Raw genomic sequence first — 19,690 nt, 5'->3', positions numbered from 1 at the left:
GTCCATCCCCACTCTTGAGCACTGAGGGGCAATCCTAGTTCTACTGTTAACAAGGACTGATTTCACTGAAGACTGAACCTGGCGCAGCTTGTGGTTGGGCTCTGGTGTTTAGTTTTGTGTCTTGAAAGAGGAGTACCCAAAGTAGGTGTCCTTTGTTCTCTGAGCAACATTCATAGACACTTTATGAAGCCTGGGGCAATGTGACAGGATGGAAGGTGACACTTACTGGGCTGATGCCAACTCACAGAAGTAACGAAGGCTTTGGAGCTGAGGGAAGTCCAGAGAAGCTAGCTTTGGTCTGCATCCTGAGAAGGGAGTGGGGTTGTTCTGGGTGTGGCCTCAGGTTACCACTGCCTGGAGTGAGGTTCCAGCCTGAGGATCATAACTGCCTTGCTAAAGAGAGGGTCTAAAACCTGTGGCCACAGACAAGAGGCTCGCTGAGGCCCAGGGGGCATAAGTAGTCTGTGGGAAACCTGGTGGGAACTGGCACTTGTGATGTCCACCACCTTTGCCCAGTCCAGGAAGGTGCTTTCCTCCCGTGTCTAGTACAGAGCTCATCCTGCTGCTGCCATCTCTCCAACCCTGCTGGGGGACTCCCAGCCACAGTAGAGTTAGCTCCTGTCCCAGCAATAAGCCAGCCCTGACGGCCACCCCTGCGTGGTCACTGCCCTGTTGGCTGAGATCCCACCAACTAGTCCCCTGACCCTTGGTCTGGATGCCAGGTTGCCCCATCCCCCAAACTGACTTCCCAGGAAGGTTTTGCTCTGTGTTACTATACTCCCCGGAAGGACACTGAGGCTTCAAGGTAAGGCCAAGATGGTAACGGGCACACAAGACTGCAGAGGGACTCAAAATCACCCCACCCACACCTGGAAAATTTGGGACAACTCAAGCCCCCTGAATCACTGTTTGGTGTCTGATGGGAACAGGCAAAGTTCCAGGTGGAGGTCCTGGCTGATCTAGAAAGAGAATGGGCCAGGCCAGGGGGAGGTACTAAACCCATGATGGGAGTCTGGCCCTCCTCCCCCTGCTCCTTGTGCAGCACACCCCAACACCACAGCTTTCTGTGAGACCTGCACCCCTCCCCCACCTCCCCATACACACGGAGGTGAGCAGACTTCCCCATTAGGATTACAGGCAGAAGGGGACAAAATGGTGCTGAGGATCTGGGCATGGTGGCACAGAGGCAGGGGCAGGCAGAGCTCTGAGTTCGATGCCAGCCTGGTCCACATAGTGAGTTCCAGAACAGCCAGAGCTACACAGAGAAACCGTATGGGGATGGGATACTTATGGCCCTTTGGTGCAGGCAGGTTGCAGAGGACTGGGGCAGAGGCCACCCCTCTCCCTCCCCCATCTATATCCAGTGTTGTGACAGTCCCCAGAGGACCTAAGGGGAGGGTGGCTGCAAATAACACTTTATTGAATGCTTCTGAAAACAACACTTGATTCACTTTATTGAACTCTCCACCCCAAGGAATCTAATCCAGTAGATTCTGTGCCTCAAGGCTTCCCAAACAGGGGTGTGGCCAGCACTCCCCCTACTGGTGGCCACAGGACCAGCCTGCAGAGAGAAAGGCAGGCAGGGGTCAAGAGAGGGGCCAGCCAGGCCTCAAGGGCATTTAGCCAGTAATGCCCCTGAGATATAGTGAATTCATTTGCCTTACAAAAAAAAAAAAAAAAAAAACAGAAAACCTGTATGAAATCTCAGCACTATCCTGAGTTAAATATAAAAAAGGGGACAGTTAGAAAACACCACAGTTAGGGTGCCGGCACCTCTAGGGGGTGATTGAGGGGCAGGGACCGGCCCTGACCCTGCTGGGCTTCACTGAAGCTGCAAATGTAAAGCCTCCCCCAGCAGCAAGAGGACCAACAGCACCATGGGAAACAGCTGTCCTCGGGCCTGGTCAGGTGACACCTGTGAGACCAAGAGGGAAGGCAGAGTGAGGACCAGGGACCACCTGGGGTGAGGAGACAGCTCCTGGGGACTGGGAACAAACACCTATGCACAAGTGGGGGATCTGGGACACAGGTGAACATGGCATCAGCCAGAGGGGATGAGCTGGGAGGTGGCCCTGAAACCATGGCTGAGAGAGGGTTCTGTCTGCCAGAGGACAATCTGCAGCAGAGACCAGAAGGCGCTATTGAGTGTGTACTGGAACCTTGTTGAGTTTGAGGCTAGTCAAGTGGCTGTTGCACACACTAAGGCTTCTGAGATGGGGCAGAAGTGCAAAGAGGTGGGGAAGATGCTATAGAGAGGGGTGGAGACTGTGGCAAACCAGGCAGCACAGCTAAGGAGCTGCTGGCTGCCCTACGGGCAGGGTAATGTAGACTAGAGGTGTCAAGGCTCTTACCCAGGTGCCAGGAGTCAGGACTCTCCAGGACCAGATGTTTTCCCTGAGGTTGGTGAGGCCTCGAATCAGGCTTCTGAAAATCCCCCTCACACCCACCTGGCTGTAGGAGACAGCGAGTCTGTAAGATATGGGATGGGCAAGGTGGTTACTGTAGCAGTAGACACTGGACACCTACAATGTGTGACTTGTTACAGCATGGTGCACAGAGCCTCTGCGCCTCTTAGACACCCTGCTCTCTCCACTAAGAAAGCCATCTCTTCCCAGACTGCCTTCTGGGTCTCTACCCAGAGCAGGCCACAAGGAATATCCACTCTGAAGGCCCCTGAGTAAGTCGTTACCTACATCTGTCTTCTTGGGAGACCAAGTGAGGGGCTGCCTCTGGGGCCAAGCCCACACTGCCCTGGCAGTTGGGACCTCTCAGGACTGTCCAGCTTGATGAAGGTCAGCAGAAAGACCCTGGGTGATGCTTGATCTACTGCTAAGGCCAGAGGGAAGGTTTGGGGACCCAGGTGGGTGCAGGGAAGCAATGGGTTTCAAGCTTGCCTGGGAACTCCCACACTTCTTCAAGGTTTGCAAGGTGCCCTTATACTGGTTCTGGCTCCACCTGTCTCCCTGGGCAGCTGGTTACCTGTGCATGGCAATCCCAGGCAGCTGGGCCAGGCGGGGCCCCTGAAGACACAGGTCCATCTCATCACCAATGTAGGCCAGCCTCAGGGCCACCTGGTCTCTGCAGGAAGACACCAGGAAGTTTGGTGGGGTTGTGCTGAGGGGCCATGCCACCCACCCAGCCCAGCCCAAATCCTGTGGGACCCACGGCCCAGACAGAGGAGGCAGTGGAATACTGGGGCCAGCAGCAAACCTTGGTGTCTCTCTCATCCATGAGTACACTTTTGAGTAAAGACCACTTCAAATGTGCTCCTACAGGACAGTCCACAGTCTACTAAGACATCAGCCTGAGGGGCCGACAGGGGATCTACCCCAGCCTGTACCACATGTCCACCTCTTGTGGAACTCAACCACGCATTAATGCTAGGAGTGTCTCATGAACCTGCCTGGTAACCAGGGACAACGTAGCCCAGAAAGACCATCACCTGACCTTCCCCCATAGAGGACCTGGGGGAGAGGGCTACATGTTGGCACATGGTAAGGAGGAGCACTGGAGATGCTCTGAGCCCTCTTCAGTTGGCTTCCTACAGGCTCTCAGTTTATCTTCTGGCTCCAAGACCTGCCCCCGGTTCCCAGGCCTGAAACACTTGTATCCTTACTCTTTGGTCATGGTGTTTTGTCACAGCATTAGAAACCCTGACAAAGACACAGACACACTGAAACCAGCCAGATTAAGCCCTTTCTGGGGTTGGCCTGAACATTCCATACCAGTGACTCAATAGCTCACTGGAAAGTCCCTGCAGAGGCTATCTCGGGCTATCTGGCCTGCCCAGCCCAGCCCTGGCCACCTGCACCACTGACCCAGTGTCCCAGGTCTATTCCTGGTTCTAATGGTGACAAGAGTGTGACAAGCCTGAAAGGTCATCTGACAACCGGGTTGGGAAGTTTTGGTCCCACCTATGCTCTGGGAGACCCCAGGAAAATACTGTCCCAGGTTTCACCTCACTCAGGAATGGAGTAGGAAGTGAGGAAACAGGCATCCAAACAGCCCCATCCTAACTCCACAATCAGAGTGACAGAGAACCTTGAAGCTGAGAATACACATGGAGAGACTGCTGACGTGCCTGTGTGCAAGACTCACCATGGCCAGTATGGCTGTTCTTTTTCTGCTGGCAGGTGAGCGTGGTCTCATGGCCTGAGCAGGAAGGGATGTTGCCTTCTCTATCTGGACACAGTGGCAACAACAAACATGCCAGCTACTAGTGAAACTAGATGGCCCAGATTGCAGTGTGCTGGTCAGGAACACTGTGGGGTGCTGAACCTCCTCAACCCCCACCCCACTCCAGCTCTATATATAAGGTGCTGTTTCAAACCATGTCCAGAGGAGGGCACTGGTCAGTGTCCCTACCTGGCCTCCAGGCACTCCACGAGGTCCAAGTCTCTCATGGGACTGTTTTCTTCTTCCACAGGCTCCTTCATGTTGGGAGTCCCAGGAGCCACTGGAGGTCGGGGAACCTGGTCATGCAGGACAGTCTTGATGAGGTCTCTGGCCATGAGTCTTGTCTCTGACATGTTCTCTGTGGTATAAAATAGGCTAGTGTGACTAGAGTGCTTAGAACCATGCAGTGGGAGCTCCTGGGGCTCAGAACACCAGACCAAAATAGGTACTTGGAATGGAGGGTACAATGGAGTTCATGCAAGGACTTAAAATTTCAATGTTCCTGACCCTCCTCTGCCCTCAGAATGAGCTGCCATCACCAAGGCCCTTCACACAAGCTGGACTACCTCTCCCAAAGCAAGCCATAAAACTTCTAGTCCCTCTGTCCCTGACCCTTGAAGATCAGGAAGCTCAAAGAATCTAAACAGACTCCTAATTGCCCCCACCCAAGTCTGTCCAAGAGCTGGGAGAAAGTTTGCAAGGACCTGACTTAGGATCTCCAGAACTCAAGGCTGAGCACAGTGCCACATGCCTAGAACCCAGTGCTGGCGAGCTGGAAATAGGAGGCTCCCTGGGGCTTCACTCTGTAGATCAGGCTGGTCTTGAATTCACCCAGATCAGCCTGCCTCTGCCTCCTGGGTGCCAGAATTAAAGGCGTATGCCACTACCACCTGGCTTGTTGATAAACTTAATGAGCAAAAAATTGCTCAACTAGAAGTAAAGCAGTCGACCATCAAACAAATCCAAGATGCAGTTTACATGGAAAAGGCACACCAGGCACTTGTTCTGAAGCTCCATTACCTCTTTGACATTCAGAGGAGTAATACTGCCTTGGCCCTGGAAGTTACTTACCGGGAACAGCTATATAGAATGTGTAAGGAGGTAGAATGAACTGGACTATTGTATTTCTGCACAGGACATGATGTGTTGCAAGGGGCAAGACAACATGATAAACTGGGTGGAGAAGCATGTGTTGCAGAGCATCTCTGTGCACGGCAGGTATGGAGACAACTACCAAGTGCATTATGGATCTAAAGCCACTTGTAAAGAGGGCTCAAGCTCAACATGTTATATGAATATATCTATCTTAATTGAGGCAGGGAAAGTTAACTAAAGGAGAACGAGTGTGATAACTCTTCCTGTATGCTGTCTCTTGCAATTACAGTGTACCCTTCCTAAGAAGTGATCACGGCTCATTTAGTGGCTTAAACACACTGGCCGGTTGGCAGGTGTTGCTGATCCTTGCTCTGCATCTGAAATTGTCTGGTGATCACTTTTGAATATGCAATTTGCAGCAACTTCTGCTGCTTGCCTAAAATGAACACATTATTAACTTGTAAGTAGTTAATATCATCTTACAATAAAGTGACAATTCAAACAAACAAAACAAAAAAGGAAAGGAACAGTCCAGGACAGGGCAGCTCCCCTCCTGACTGTCATGAATGTAGGGGTGAGGGCCCAAGCTGCAGTAGCCAGTCAGAGACAGTAGACAGGTGGTAGAGAAAGCCTGGCCCAAGGAGCAATTATAGGACCACCACCTGCCTATGGTTCAAATTCCCAGTTACCAATTCCTGTGGTCAGAAGCTTCTGGAACCCCCACAGTGATGACTCACACTTCAGTAATGGTTCCATCTCCACTGAGGCAGGCTAGGTGGGACTCTGTTACTGACTCACCATAGTGAACCCCACACAGGACCAGGTGGCCTTGGGTCCATGGCATCAAGGCAATGATAAGTGTGGATCTGGACTAACAGCCCAACTCCAGTGCTGGTGTACAAGCAGGAGTGCAAGGCCAGTCTAGGAGATACAGACAGTTCCAATGCAGCCAAACCTTAGTGTGACACAGAGACCTTGTTTAAAAAAAAAAATGCTGGTTGGTAGTGACACACACCTTTAATCCCAACACTTGGAGGCAGAGGCAGGTGGATCTCTGTGAGTTTGAGGCCAGCCTGGTCTACAGAGTGAGTTCCAAGACAACAAAGACTACACAGAGAAACCCTGTCTTGAAAATCCACAAAAAAGTGGGTAGCATTGAGCAGCTCCACATAAGAAGCCAAAATTCAAAACTTTGAGCCCCAATATCACACTACATGTATGAGTTTAGAGTATAGAAACTTTCACTTAATATTCCATATAAATTAGCTTCACCTCTTATGTGAAAGGGCATAGGAGAGATACCTGAATTTCATGAGTAGAGTCTGACCTCATCTCCAAGACAGTTAGTGTGTGTGTGTGTGTGTGTATGTGTGTGTGTGTGTGTGTGTGTGTGTGTGTACAAGTGTGCATGAAAAGATTAGAGGTCAATGTTGGTGACTTCCTTGATTGTCCTCCACCTTGTTTTTTTAAAACAGGGTCCTTCACTTAGACCTGGAGTCATTTCTGCTAGCCTGACTGGACAGTTAAGTCCCAGAGAGCCTCCTGTCTCGGCTGCCCCTTATCCATGGTTGCAGGCAAGCACAGCCGCCTTGACTTTCTGTGTCAGTGTTGAGGATACCAACAGCCATATCTGCACCCCAGCCCTCAATGTATTTTATTATATATAAGCAGATGGTATCTCAAATCCAAAACACTCTGGCACCCACCCTGAGACTGTACAAAGGTCATGCTGGCTTGAGCCTGCTTCCCTACACTGCACTAGGCTATGTTCAGAGTGTGTGTAGATTCCTTTATTTCTCACCTCCCAACAACTAGGTGGCGGGTAGTGCACTTGTCTGGCATGCACAAGACCCTGGTTTCATCCCTAGCGACACACACTGACACACAAGAACCAACCTAGACGTGATTTTCTGTTCAAAGAGAACACCAGGTTTTGGGAAAGTTCATGCCTGAGCTAAGAATGGACAGTGACCCAAGATTTCTTGTTCCTAGGACAAGACAGATCAATGACCATTGTCAAATGACCACTGACTGCAGGTACCCTGCACAAAACCGTCCTCCCGAGGACACCCAAGGCTAAACACTGAAGTGTCCCACTGATCATTCATTCCCTGTGCTAAAGAAAGATGGCACTCGGGGGATTAAAACATAAGCTGGGACTCTCCAGGTGTCTCAGGGCTGACTTGAGACAGACGACTGTCAGCAGTGCACCCCAAATGGTCATGATCAAGGAGCCGAGTGCACACGAGGTGACATCATCAGCTACCACAGGAGGTATGGGGGTGTGGTGAACACCAGGTTTTGCGAAGCCATATAAGGACAGCATTGTTCTTCCTTCCAGAAGTGGAAAAAGAATACCCGTCCAGAGTTTCTGTCTCAACAAAGAGGTGGCTGTCTCCCCTCCTAAGAGGAAGGCACAGGGGAGGTTGACATCTGTTCCCAACAAAGACAGCTCAAGTCTCACAGGAGCCGGGCTGCAAGGATGAGAAGCATAAACAGCCACAGCAGCCGCACCTGCCAGGCAACACCTTTGCCTGGAGCCAGAAGCTGTGGGCTGCAGCAGGAGGGAAGAGGGTTCCACCTGCTCAGCACACCTGCAGGCAGAGCTGCAAAGCTATAAGGTGGGAACAAGCGCCCCCCACCCTGCAGGCTATTACCTGGTGAAGAAGCCAGGCAGAGTCACTTGGCATCACCCGTGTGCTCACACAGACTCCTCAAAACTCTTGACATATTTGTTCCAAGGAGTGCTTGGCAGCAGTTAAAAAACAAAAAGGGAGATCAAGGATTTGCAATATAGAGATACCAACAGGTCTTTAGCCAGCTTGCCTGGAAGCCACTCAGCCGGGATGGGTCACAACAGGCCCTTTCCCAGCCTGAACTTGCATTTCATAGGAGCCATTCCCAACACTGGCCAGCAGCCAGCAATGCCACCATCTCCTAGGGGCAGCCTGACTTCACTGACCATGTCAATGTATTGCCAATTTACTGAGAAGCAGAGAGAAGAATACAGGGCTCACAGAGAAGGGAGGATGCAGAAGCCACAGATGTCCTACACTGAGGTCTCTGACGCAAGGGCAATGCTCAGCATGAACACCCAGGGAGCACCTTCCTTCCCCCTAAGCCTCCTCCAACAAGTCAGCAGGTATGTGTGTCTATGCAACATCACAAGACACCCACTCATGGTATTGTGGAATGTCAGAGTGGACCGACAGAGGTCATACACAAAAGTCACTAGCTCCACACACCAGGCAAAAATGATGTCACTGACCATGGTGGCATTCACCTTTAATCCCAGCACTCAGGAGGCAGAGGTAGAAAGATCTCTGTGAATTGAGTCTGGCCAGCCTGTTCTACATAGTGAGTTCCAGGCCAGCCAGGGCTACAGAGTAAGATCTTGTCTCAAAATAAATAAATAAATAAATAAATAAATAAATAAATAAATAAATAAAATACAGTTGAACATGAGAACATTTTTACAGTAACAACAACCAAAGTAAATAAATAAATACATTTTTTTAAAAGGAGGTTTCAGGTCAAGTTATCCTTGTAAAAGCTTCAAAGAGAAACCCTAAAACTCATACCTAAAGGGTGTGAAAGAAGAGGCAGGGCGATGGCACAAGTTGTAATCCCCCCACTCAGGAGGTGGAAGCAGGAAGATCCAGAGGTGAAGGCCAGCCTGGTCTACACAGCAAGTTAAAGGACATTGTGAGCTACCTGAGGCTTCATCTCAAAACACTAAAAATAAAATAATAAACAACATTAAAGATGCAGATAAAGAGAGAGACAGACTTCCTTATGGCCAAGATGTCTTGGCATGGTACAGACTAAAAGCAGTATGCATGTGCGTGCGTGCGTGCGTGCGTGCGTGTGCCTGCACTTATGTGAGTGGGCATGCGCACGCATGCCTATTAGGTGGTCCTTATAAAATTGTGTCCAGAACCTCTCCTGCCCAGAGGCTCAGGGCAGTGGTGACTCAACATGCAAAGCCATTTCCCTGAGAAAGCAGACCAGGCCCTCATTTGCATCTGTCCCCTCCTCTTCCTTGTCTCCCCAAACCCAGCCTCAACCTCTGCACTTTCGCCTCCACACTGGGCTTTTACCACCTCAGAGCAGACCCTGTTCCCAAGCTACTCCCAGGCCAGGGCCACAGTGGGATGGAACTTCAGCCTGGAAGCTGGACACTGGCCTTCACCTTGATCCTTGGTTCTGAAAGCCTGAATTCTCAGGATCCCTGGCACCAGATGGCTGCTGACACCAGAGGCCTGAGAGGGCAGGCCCTGCTGGAGGGTCAGGCACCCATCTGTCTTCCTTAGAATCCTCTTGGACTCCACTGTTAATCCATCTTGATGGGCCTGGGACAGACCCCACTCTTATCTCAGGTTACCATCCTAACCCCAACATTCATCTTTCCCATTCCTGAGACTCAGTTTCCCCACCTGCCATTGAGTGGAGATAATGCAGCCACACTGCTGGGGCTCCTTATTCAGCCAAGAGTCCCACAGCTTGCCCCTGTTAGAAGTTGACGGGTAAGCAAGGCTTAGTTCTGTGTGCAGATTAGCTCCCTCTGTGTCTAGTGTAACCCTTCCACCACCATCAGAAATCAGCTTATGTAAGGAGTACAGGTTTTCCCACCTGCCGCCGCTGGTCTTGTCCTGCCGCCATGCCGCCAGCCCCAAATAATGCACAGAGACTCTGTATTAAGATATAATCCTGTTGGCCAGTTACTACTTTCTTATCGGCTAGCTCTGTCTTAAGTATTAACCCATTTGTGTTAATCTATGTATTTCCACGTGGTCTTTTTACCCGGAGCCGGCTGCCGCTCTCCAGACCCTCCATGTTGACTCCTCCTTACTACTTCTTTCCTCCTTGTCTCCTAGTCCCTCCTATCTTCCTTTCCTATTGGCCAACAGTCTTTATTATTATTACCCAGTATGAGAAACAAGCTTATCTAAGCCTTTTCCATGAGCCTCTTTGTCTATCTAAGGTCAAGAATCAAAATGGAGAGGGTAAACACATGTGGCTCTGGGGCTGAGTAGAGTCCCCTGGGAGGGTCCATGCAGCAGCAATGCCTGGCTGTCAGGCATTCTGCCAGCCCCATCCCTATCCTGGCCACGATGTCTCTAGTAGATCTCTACCAAGCAAAAGCCTCAGGGCTGACCTGCTGCAACTGTGCAGATTCCCCAGACCCTGAGTACCATGCTGTAACCACCAGAGGGGCTTTCTTCCAGCCCCTTTTCTGACCACAACCAGAAACCACAAACTGGGACATGCTATAACCTATGTGAAGGCAGTGCCCATCACCTGGGCATTCTCAGGAAACTGGACATTCCTATGGGTCCTGAAGAGCTCAGCCCAGGCATCACAGTCCCAGACACTAGGAGGCCTCAGAGTTCACAGCCATTCTCTGTCTCCCTTTACGTCCACCCAACTGTACTGGATATTGTTGTTTCCTTGGTAGTTTAGATCATGGAACTGGGCTGCTGGGTGTCCTTGGGCAGACTAGTAAACTTGTCTGAGCCTTGTGTCTTCTCATTTCTAGACTGGAGATACTGTTGTGGGGGCCAGTGATACAATCCATGTTGATGGACCTGGCAGAGGATGAGCAGCTGAAAAACAGGACTGCTATTAGTTTCTGTGTCCCACTTCCAACACCGAACCTGGCAGGGAGCAGGTGTTTGTTGAGTGAGTAAATGAAGGCCAGGTATTCCCAGAAGACCCAGTGTGTCCCCAGGAAACTGCACTGGTTTTTATCATCTAGGTTGTTTGTTTGCTTGCTTTTTTCTCCCAACAGATTTACAGGTGAGTACTGGAATCCTTTTGTGAAAGGAGAACACACTTATCTATGTCCCCACCTAAGCTGCAGCACAAATGACCTTACTACACACTCATAGTAGAAGAAACTTCTGCCATGAGTGTGTCAGGATGCAAATTTAAGTTCTGACCATGCCATGCCACAGCTTAGATGGATGAAGAACTTCATGGGCCAGTCTGTGTTCGGTGACCCCCCCCCCCGTGCCCTCAACTGTGTGACCACAGGCTCCCAGAAGCAAAGACAGATCTAGCCAGTGTGGCCTGCAGGCACTGGGGCTTCAGTCCTGGCAGACACTCCCATGCAATATCTTATCTAGTGCCCCTGACACCAAGCAGGCAGGACCAAATGTTCAAACCAGGCTGGGACCTCAAATCACCTGGGTGGATGTAGCTGGGTGGCAGCAGCTCCCAGACACTGCTCCAGCCCTGAACCATGAAGCTGTAATGTCACAAAGTGTCAGTAGCATACCCAGCTTAGGAAAAGTCCTGAACTTATGGACAGAGAGACCCAGTCTCCAGTTCCTACTCTGCCCTTGTTTTGTGACTGCAGACCAGTCACCTAAACTCTCTGGACCCAGCTGACACCAGGATCACCCCAGGGCCACGAAGAAGATGACACACACACTTTTGCTCACTTTCTGTCACCTTGCAGGGCCTTCATTAAAGCTGGACTATTGAATTGGCAGACTCATCAAGCAGCTAGAAACATAGCCAGTGAATGGCCAGAGCCCCCATACTCTCTGAACAGGTATGTTCCCTCTCTCAGAAGGGAATCCGTCGACAGCTACCAAAGTTACACACCCACTTTCTGAATTGTGGGTATGTGTGCCATGTGATCCTGGAAACACCCAGCAGCCTCGGGGGAACTGAGTGGGCAATGAGTTCCAATTCTCAGCATCCATATGAAAGCCTTGTATGATGGTGCTTAGTGTAACTCTTGACAGAGACAGAAGGATCCCTGGGGCTCATTGCCCAGCTAGTCTAGCCAAATTGGTGAACTCCATGTTCAGTGAGAGACTGTGTCCCTGAAACTATAGGAAATGACTGAGGAAGACACTCATCACTGACCTCCACACACCTGCCTGTTCACATACACACCCAGGACACATCCATACAACTACTAGCACAAACTCCTCTCTCAAAAGAGGAGGGATAGCATGATGGAAGAGCAGTGTAGTAATAAGAAGGACATGGCTTTTTTTTTTTTTTAACCACAGATGTGTCTGTCATCTTGCATTCTGACTCCATGCCTGTAGCTGGCAACACCAACCCAAAGAAAAATGAACTCTTTTTAATGGCTCAAACTGGTAGAAAATAGAGATGTTTGTCTTAAAGATTTTTTTTCAAGGACATCAGTGCAAGCCCCCAATCCTTCTGTAGGGGAAGCCACAGGACCTCCTTTTCCCAGGAACTTGCAGATGTCCAAAACAGCTTGGGGGGGGGAGGGGCTGGGCTGGGCTCCCTTCCCAGTGGTGACAAAGGAGCAGTGGAAAAAGGAAGGAAGGCAGGGAGGAGAGAGAAAGGAAGGTACATAAAAAGTGACATTTATGGCTGTGGATGTTGTCCAACAAGTTGGAAAGTGGTGGCCTGGAAGTAACCCTGCAGGTTCAGTCCTGGTCTTGCCTGCACATGTTGCTACCAACCTCAGTGCTATCCCTGAGCAAAGATGCTGTTAAATTTATTTTAGCCTGTGTGTTTTGCCTCCATGTATGTGCACCCTGCAGGTGCAATGTCCTTGTAGGTCAGAAGAGGGCATTGTCCCCCCACCCTCCACCCCTCCACCCCCGGAACTGCAGTTACAGGTAGTTGTGAGTTGCCTGCCATGGATACAGATATTCACATTTCACAGATCACAGAGATGTTCATCATTATCTGTAAATGAAATCTCATGGAAGAAATATCTAGAAGCAAACATTTGAAGAAGGCAATGGGAGTTATACATATGATTGGCAGGGGATGGGGAGCAGTCTGGAGCTTATATAGATAACGTAAACTTTTTTTTCAAGACAAAGTACCCTATGTTTCCAGGCTGGCTTTGAACTCCAAATATAACTTAGGATGACTTTGAACTTCTGATCGTCTGCCTCCTGAGTGCTGGGATTCCAGTCACACCCTACTATGTCCAGTTTGATTCACAGATGCTAGGCAAGCACTCTACCAGATGAGCCACATCCCCAGCCCCAAGTTTAAATGTTTGACAACTGCATATCAGCCCTGATCCCAGCACCTAGCTGCTCTCAGATCTTTAGTTTGCTCCTGAGAAGTGCAGGAAGGAAAATTCAGCTGTGTATAGGGGGAAATGTCCACCTGGGTTCTGTTTCCTTCTCTATCCTTCTTGCTGGGCACGTGACAGGAGACCCACAAGTGTTCTGTTTAACGTGTGTTTCTCTGGTGGAAACTCCCTTGTCACAACTGGGCTGGCCCTCTAGACCCCCAGGCTCTGTGTGACTTTGGACAGATTCCTTAGGCCTCTTGGACCCCTAATTCTTCATTAGGGGAGAGAGAGAGGCTCGGGCATGTTTGCCTGGTTAACCATCCCTTAGAGTACTGCAGTCTGAGGCTCCAACCCCATGGCAGAGCACCTGGGCCAGGAAAGGCAAGGCCCTGAGTTCCACCCCCAGCTCCACCACAGAAAAATTCTAAAACGTACTCCAACTGGCAGAGGAACTATGATGACATAACAATTCTCCTGACAGAGTCTGGAATCAGCAAAAAGCAAAACACACACACACACACACACACACACACACACACACACACACACACACACACACAAAACCAACCCAGAATTCTATGCTTTTCTGTCTCTATTAGAGAAGGACAGAGTGACAAGCTACCATCTCCCACTTCAGCTTCTAAATTCTTTGTATGTTTTGGAATGTTCAAGCCCGAGCATGAAGCACCAGACCCTACTGGGCTCCTCTGGGAAGCAGACACTATCCTCCCCCTTCCTTCTGATGGGTGTTGGGCTTTTACCCAGACCCTTTTTCCCAAGCCTTCAGCATCCCATGCTCCAGGTAGGCCAGGAAACCCACTTGCTCCTCAGCCCTCCCATCTCCAGGACAGAATTCAACTTCTCCTCACCCTGCTATCCCAGCACCTTGGGTCAGCTGGCCTGGATTGGGTACTTGGCCCTCTATGGCCACAATAAATGTTTACTTGTCTGTCTGCCCAGAGAGAAACATGGCATGCGGCAGCAGAGAAAGTTCTCTGCAAAACAGGGAGAATGAGTAGTACACAGGGACAGGGCAGACAATTGCCCTTGTGTGGAGGACCCTAGAGCAGACATACACCCATGCTGGGTCATGGGTCACCTGTCAGGACAGGAGACCTCACTGGAGGTGTGCCCTAAGAAGGAGTATGCACTCATTAATGGCCCCCAGGAGTAATGTCCTGTCCATACTGACAGCCTCTTGCCAACTGGGTCTAGTTACCATGCATCATTTGTCCACACCTGAGGACTGATTTGGCCATCTCAGTGCATAGCTGGCCTTTCCCTGGTCCCCATAAGCGAGCTGCTCCATTCCAGTCCCCTCCTCATGAATGTTTCCTCTTCTGGAGAAAAAAAAATCACTTGATCAACACCCCAAATTACACCTTCTCCAGCACATAGCCTTTCACCGAATAGTCAGGTAGGTTCTTCTCTGCCCTTTCCCGAGTGGTAAGCCTCCTTCCAGGTAGAGTAACTGGCCACCAAGTTTTCTCCCATCTCCAGAAAAACAGGTTTGCTTGGCAGTGCCCAGAGGGTGTTTTGTATTGTCACAACCTAATGTTGACACTAGGTAAATCAGCTGCCCTCTCCATGCCGCCCCATGCACTGGCCACCTTGCCCGCCCTTCTCCTGCCTGCCTCGAGGCCAACAAGAAATGAGCCAGGAATGTATTTGCTGATACCGTTCCCCCAAGGCTTGGCTTCAGCTAACCAAGTGTAGGACAAAGGAAGCAGCCACACACATCCAGTCCAGGCCCACTGCTGGCTTCCTGGTGGCCACTACCAACAAAAGCCGGGCATCGTTCAGAACTTCCTTGAAACAGTTTCTGAATTGTTCTAGGCAGACAGCAAAACAGTGACTCTCTCGTGGGATCCACTCCGTCAGCCGCCGGGGAAGCAAGAGCCATCAATTGTCCATGAATGCAACTGACTCACTAAAAACAGGATGCTTTCCAGGGAGAGGAGGAAATACTGTCTGTGGCAGGGACAGCTTGAAGTCTCACAGGCCAATATGTCCTTCCAGCTATCCCCTCCCTGCCACTAAGACAGAGGTGATGGGAAGAGAGCATAAGACAGGATGGCTAGCTGTACTGTTTCTCTTCTTTCAAAACAAAACAGGGTCTCCTGTATTCCAGGAGACCTCCAACTTAATATGCAGCCAAGAATGAATGAACCTGAACTCTGCCCCTCCTGTTTCTTCCCAAGTGCTAGCCTAGCATAGCTGATGGTGGTGCACACCTTTAACCCCAGCACTCAGGAGGCAGGGGCAGGCAGATCTCTGTATGTTCAAGGCCAGCCTGGTGTACAGAGTGAGTTCCAGGATGCTAGCATTACAGATGTTCACTGTTATCCCAGCTTTATTCAGTGTTGGGAGTTGAACTCCCAGTGTATTATCCAGCCACTCTACCAACTGAGGTACATCTCCAGTCCAGAGTGTCTGGTTTCTTTGTTTTCAATGACTCCAGCAGAAATTTCATTTACTGTATGTCAACCTCCCTACAGTTGGCCTGCAGCCAACCCCTCCATTCAAAGTTACTTATTCCAAGTGTCCAGGCTATGACAGGCACCAGGAACTTACCATTTGATGTTCCTTGTTTCACAGAGCCTGCAGGCTACCATAAGTCAGGACACAAATATATTAATTAGGTCATTTTAGCCAGCCAAGGGTTTAGGACAGAGCAACTAACCAGTGAGATGACAGGAAGGGTAGGCATGGAGGCTTCTCAGAGTAGGTGTCAAAAATGGAGATCCAGCTAGACACCCACAGGGACTGATGATCTCTTATAAACCTCCCAGTGGTTGGGCAGTGGTGGAGGAGTATGCCTTTAGTGCTAGCACTTGGAAGGCAGAGGCAGGTGTATCTCTGTGTTACTTAAAACACACAAAGCTCAGGGTCCCAGCCCCAGGACTATAAACAAAACAAAAGGAAACTTTCAATACTAACTAGGGGGCAGCTTAGAATATTAGTTAAATGAGCTTGTCACCAAGTTGGAAAATGACACTCTGCATTTCCAAGTTTGGGCTGGAAGCCAGCATCCTCTGGCAAGGTACACATTTTGAGTGAAGAAAAATAAGAAATAATGGTGCCATAGGTCCATAACCCCAGCATCTCAAAGATAGCCTGAACTATAAAGTGTGGGACTCTGTCTCCAAAATATAAAAAAGCAAAACCAAAGACAAGCTTTAAAACCTAACTGGAGAAACAACAACCAAAGTCAGCATCAGCCCTGTGCCCTTGAAGCTCAGAAGGTGAAGGTGCTGTGGTTAGGTGTGGCCTGAGGGTCCCCGAAGCCTGTAGTGTTGAAATTAATCCCCCACTCGACCTCACTGTGGTATTTAGAGGTGGCAGGTGACTAAAATGAGACAAGGTTGTGAATGTACATCAGCACCTTTATAAGGAAACCTAGAAATGTCACATATACAGACACAATGTGTGTCTGCTGCCAGCAAGACAGCCATTAGCTAATGTGACTCCTCAACCCCACATGAACCCAGAATATGAGTCAAAACAAATTTCATTTCTTTATAATTCTGACTCCATCTGAGGCATTGTGTTATTAGCAACAGAAAACAGACTAAGGGTCAACACTCAAGAGACAGAGACTAGAGGATCAAAAATGCAAGGCTAGCCTCTACTACACAGTGAGCCTTAATTAAGCTTTAATTAAGCCTTAATTAAGAAAGATGTTCGATAGTGGCACACACTTTTAATCTCAGCACTTGGGGGAGGCAGAGGTAGCTGGATCTCTGTGAGTTTGAGGCCAGTCTGGTTGGTCTACAGAACTAGTTCCAGGGCAGCCAAGGCTACACAAAGAAACCCTGTCTAGAAAAATAAAAAATAAATAAGGGGTTCAGTTAGTGGGGCTGGCCTAGTATGCACAGAACCCTGAGTTCCACCCCTAGCTCCAAATAAACTAAACACACCTGGAATCCTAGGATTCAAGAGGTGAGGGTAAGAGGACCAGGTGTTCAAGACCATCCTTGGCTACACAATGAGTTCATGAGACACTGACTTGAAAGAAACAAAAAAGAATGCCTCAAACCTGGATAATAGAGGGAGAAAAATAGAGAAGTAGGGAAAAGTGAGAAGGAGGGAAGGAGCACAATGGAGGCCGTAAGTACACACCTGCCCCATGAAGGACGCTACATCTGAAACCGGCCCACTGCCCCAGATGACCCTTCAGTGGATACTTGTAAAACAGCAACAATAAACATACAGAAAGCATACCGGAAGGCCTCCTCCAAAACATGCCCAAATGGAGTGGAAATCAAGGTGGCAGCAGCATTACTGAGTAGCTCAGCAACCTCTTGGGTGGGGTTCCCTCCCACCAGGCTAGATGGGAATTCATTTAACAAACTCAACAAACTGAGGTGCAGAATGATGGAGGAGCCTGTAGAAAGCCACATAGCCAGGAAGTTACTGGTGGGACACAAACCTCAGTTTCTCTATCTGAAATGAGACCTCCTGCTTCCCAGAGATTAGGTGATTCTTCAGCCTAGAGCAAGGTTCACTGCCCTCTTCCCAAAATAGGAATGAGACTGGCCTTCTAGGAAGCTGCAGCTGGCTCCAGGCCACAGTAACAGTGTTTCGAACCACAGTGACAACAACAACAAACAACAACACCTTGCATAATGACCCAGTGCACTTCACAGCAGCAATTAACAATTTGCAAAGCTACATGTATCTACAAGACCACAAGACTGGAGAGGACAGCAAAAGTGATACAAGCGCTGAACCCCCAGTGCTGGTTGTGGCTTGTGACCCAGGCAAGTGCAGGGAGGACGACCTTCCTTAAAACCCCCCACTACCACCTCCCAATGTACGGAGCAAGGCAGGAGCCTCTGCGGTATCCAGCCCGCCAAGCCCCTGTGCCTGGGCGTGGGCAGGTGGCGGGGAGCTTCGGGGAAATGCTGGTTTTCACTGATGGAGTAGCCTAGGAAGACCCTTCTGTCTCCCCCTCGAAGACATGCGTCCACGGGTCCCAGCAGCGGCAGATGAGAAACCTGAATTCTGTCGGGGACAGGTGTGAACCAACAGGTCGCCGTTGGGACGGTGTGAATCACAAGATCCCCGAGGGAGAGACAGATGCGAACTCCCAGGTCCTCGCAAGGACAGGTGCCGACGCCATCTTTCGCCTGAGGCCCGGGCTGAGCCTGGCCGCCCTACACTGGCAGTGCCGCGCCCAGATCGTGGCCGCAAAGTGCAGAGTCCCGATTCGCTCCCCCTAAGGTTTCGACATCAAGGGAGCAACAACGGCGATGGGCACTTGCTCACCATGTTCTAGAGCTGAGATGCAGGGACCCACCCCATTGCACCGACGTGCCGCGAGGCACGCGGATGCGGCTAGCACTCTCTGTGGTGGCAGCCAGGAAAGGGACATTTCGGAGCCGGGGCCATCGAGAGACCTGGACACCGGTCCCCAACCTTCCAGCCGCTTAGCCTGGGGCTGCCCAGCGCTTACCTGCCCCGCTGTGCTGGCGTAGCGGCGGGCGAGCTGCCCGAACACCTCTCAGTCCGGACCGCGGTGGCAGAGTCGGGGGCGCCGGCCGGAGGCGGGTTAATGTGAGCGGCGGGCTGGGCCCTGATAGGTGGCCATGCCCGCCCCGCCCCCCTTCCCTCCCGACCTGACTCGGGATTCCCAACCCGACCAAATGGCTTACAGAACCACTGTAAAAGCACCGTTAGCTTGCCGACGCCCCTCCGGCGCCTACGGACCTGCCACGATGTCCAAGCCAGATCGTTTGCGAGCGCGCGCTCAGTCCCGGAATATCCACATACATTGCCGCTGGCCAGGTCTGCTTGTACCATCCAAGCCCTAGCAAGGGCTGCCTGCTTGGTCTTCACAGTACTCCTAGGGACTCGGTGTTTTTTACCCTGATCTCTTACCCAAGTAGAAACCGAGGCTCATAACAGATGACAGCTTGATTGATAAACAAGTGTGAAGCCAGTCTTTACAACTCTGAGCTCTTTAGGTTGCAATTCGCCTAGCCCTCCTGTGAAGGTTTAGGGTGAAGGGGGATCACTGGGAGGAGAACTCTAGAATTACAGACAGGTGGGAGGAGTTGAGTCTTCAGTTCCCTAGATCCGGAGTGCCAAGGTGTGTTGACCCAATTACAAAGTAACCATTATCTAGACAACAACAAAGCTTGTTTACCCTGGGTCAGCTCTTCTGGGGTAGCAGAGGTCAGGGTCTGTGGCAGGTGCTTCCTACTGGGTGGTTCACAAAACTCTTCTCTTTCCTCTCAGGAGAGAAGTGATACTTGGGGCCCCCTAAATGTTCTTCTGACATGGGACAACAGCCCCCACCATATTTAGAGGGTCCCAAGCAGACTTTAATCTCAGAGGCTTTCTTAATCTGCCACTCTGACCCTTTCAGGTCTGTCGTTCTTCCATCAC

At 50.4% G+C, this 19,690-nt stretch overlaps 1 protein-coding gene across 1 annotated transcript; it reads right to left on the bottom strand.

Moving 5' to 3' along the window:
- Window positions 1-1,428: 1,428 nt before the first annotated feature.
- Window positions 1,429-18,837, bottom strand: Bik (BCL2 interacting killer). Its single transcript, XM_051189068.1, has 5 exons — window positions 18,756-18,837; window positions 4,366-4,534; window positions 2,980-3,078; window positions 2,352-2,469; window positions 1,429-1,915 (listed from the first exon to the last, which is right to left on the bottom strand). Exons 2-5 carry the CDS (start codon window positions 4,527-4,529, stop codon window positions 1,823-1,825), a joined length of 474 nt encoding a protein of 157 aa, XP_051045025.1. The 5' UTR covers window positions 4,530-4,534; window positions 18,756-18,837; the 3' UTR covers window positions 1,429-1,822.
- Window positions 18,838-19,690: the final 853 nt, after the last annotated feature.

Source organism: Phodopus roborovskii, unplaced genomic scaffold (assembly GCF_943737965.1).
Source record: "Phodopus roborovskii unplaced genomic scaffold, PHOROB, whole genome shotgun sequence".
Classification (NCBI taxonomy): Eukaryota; Metazoa; Chordata; class Mammalia; order Rodentia; family Cricetidae; genus Phodopus; species Phodopus roborovskii.
The sequence above is the reverse complement of the archived record's forward strand: the minus strand, read 5'-3'. Positions and strand labels throughout refer to the sequence as shown.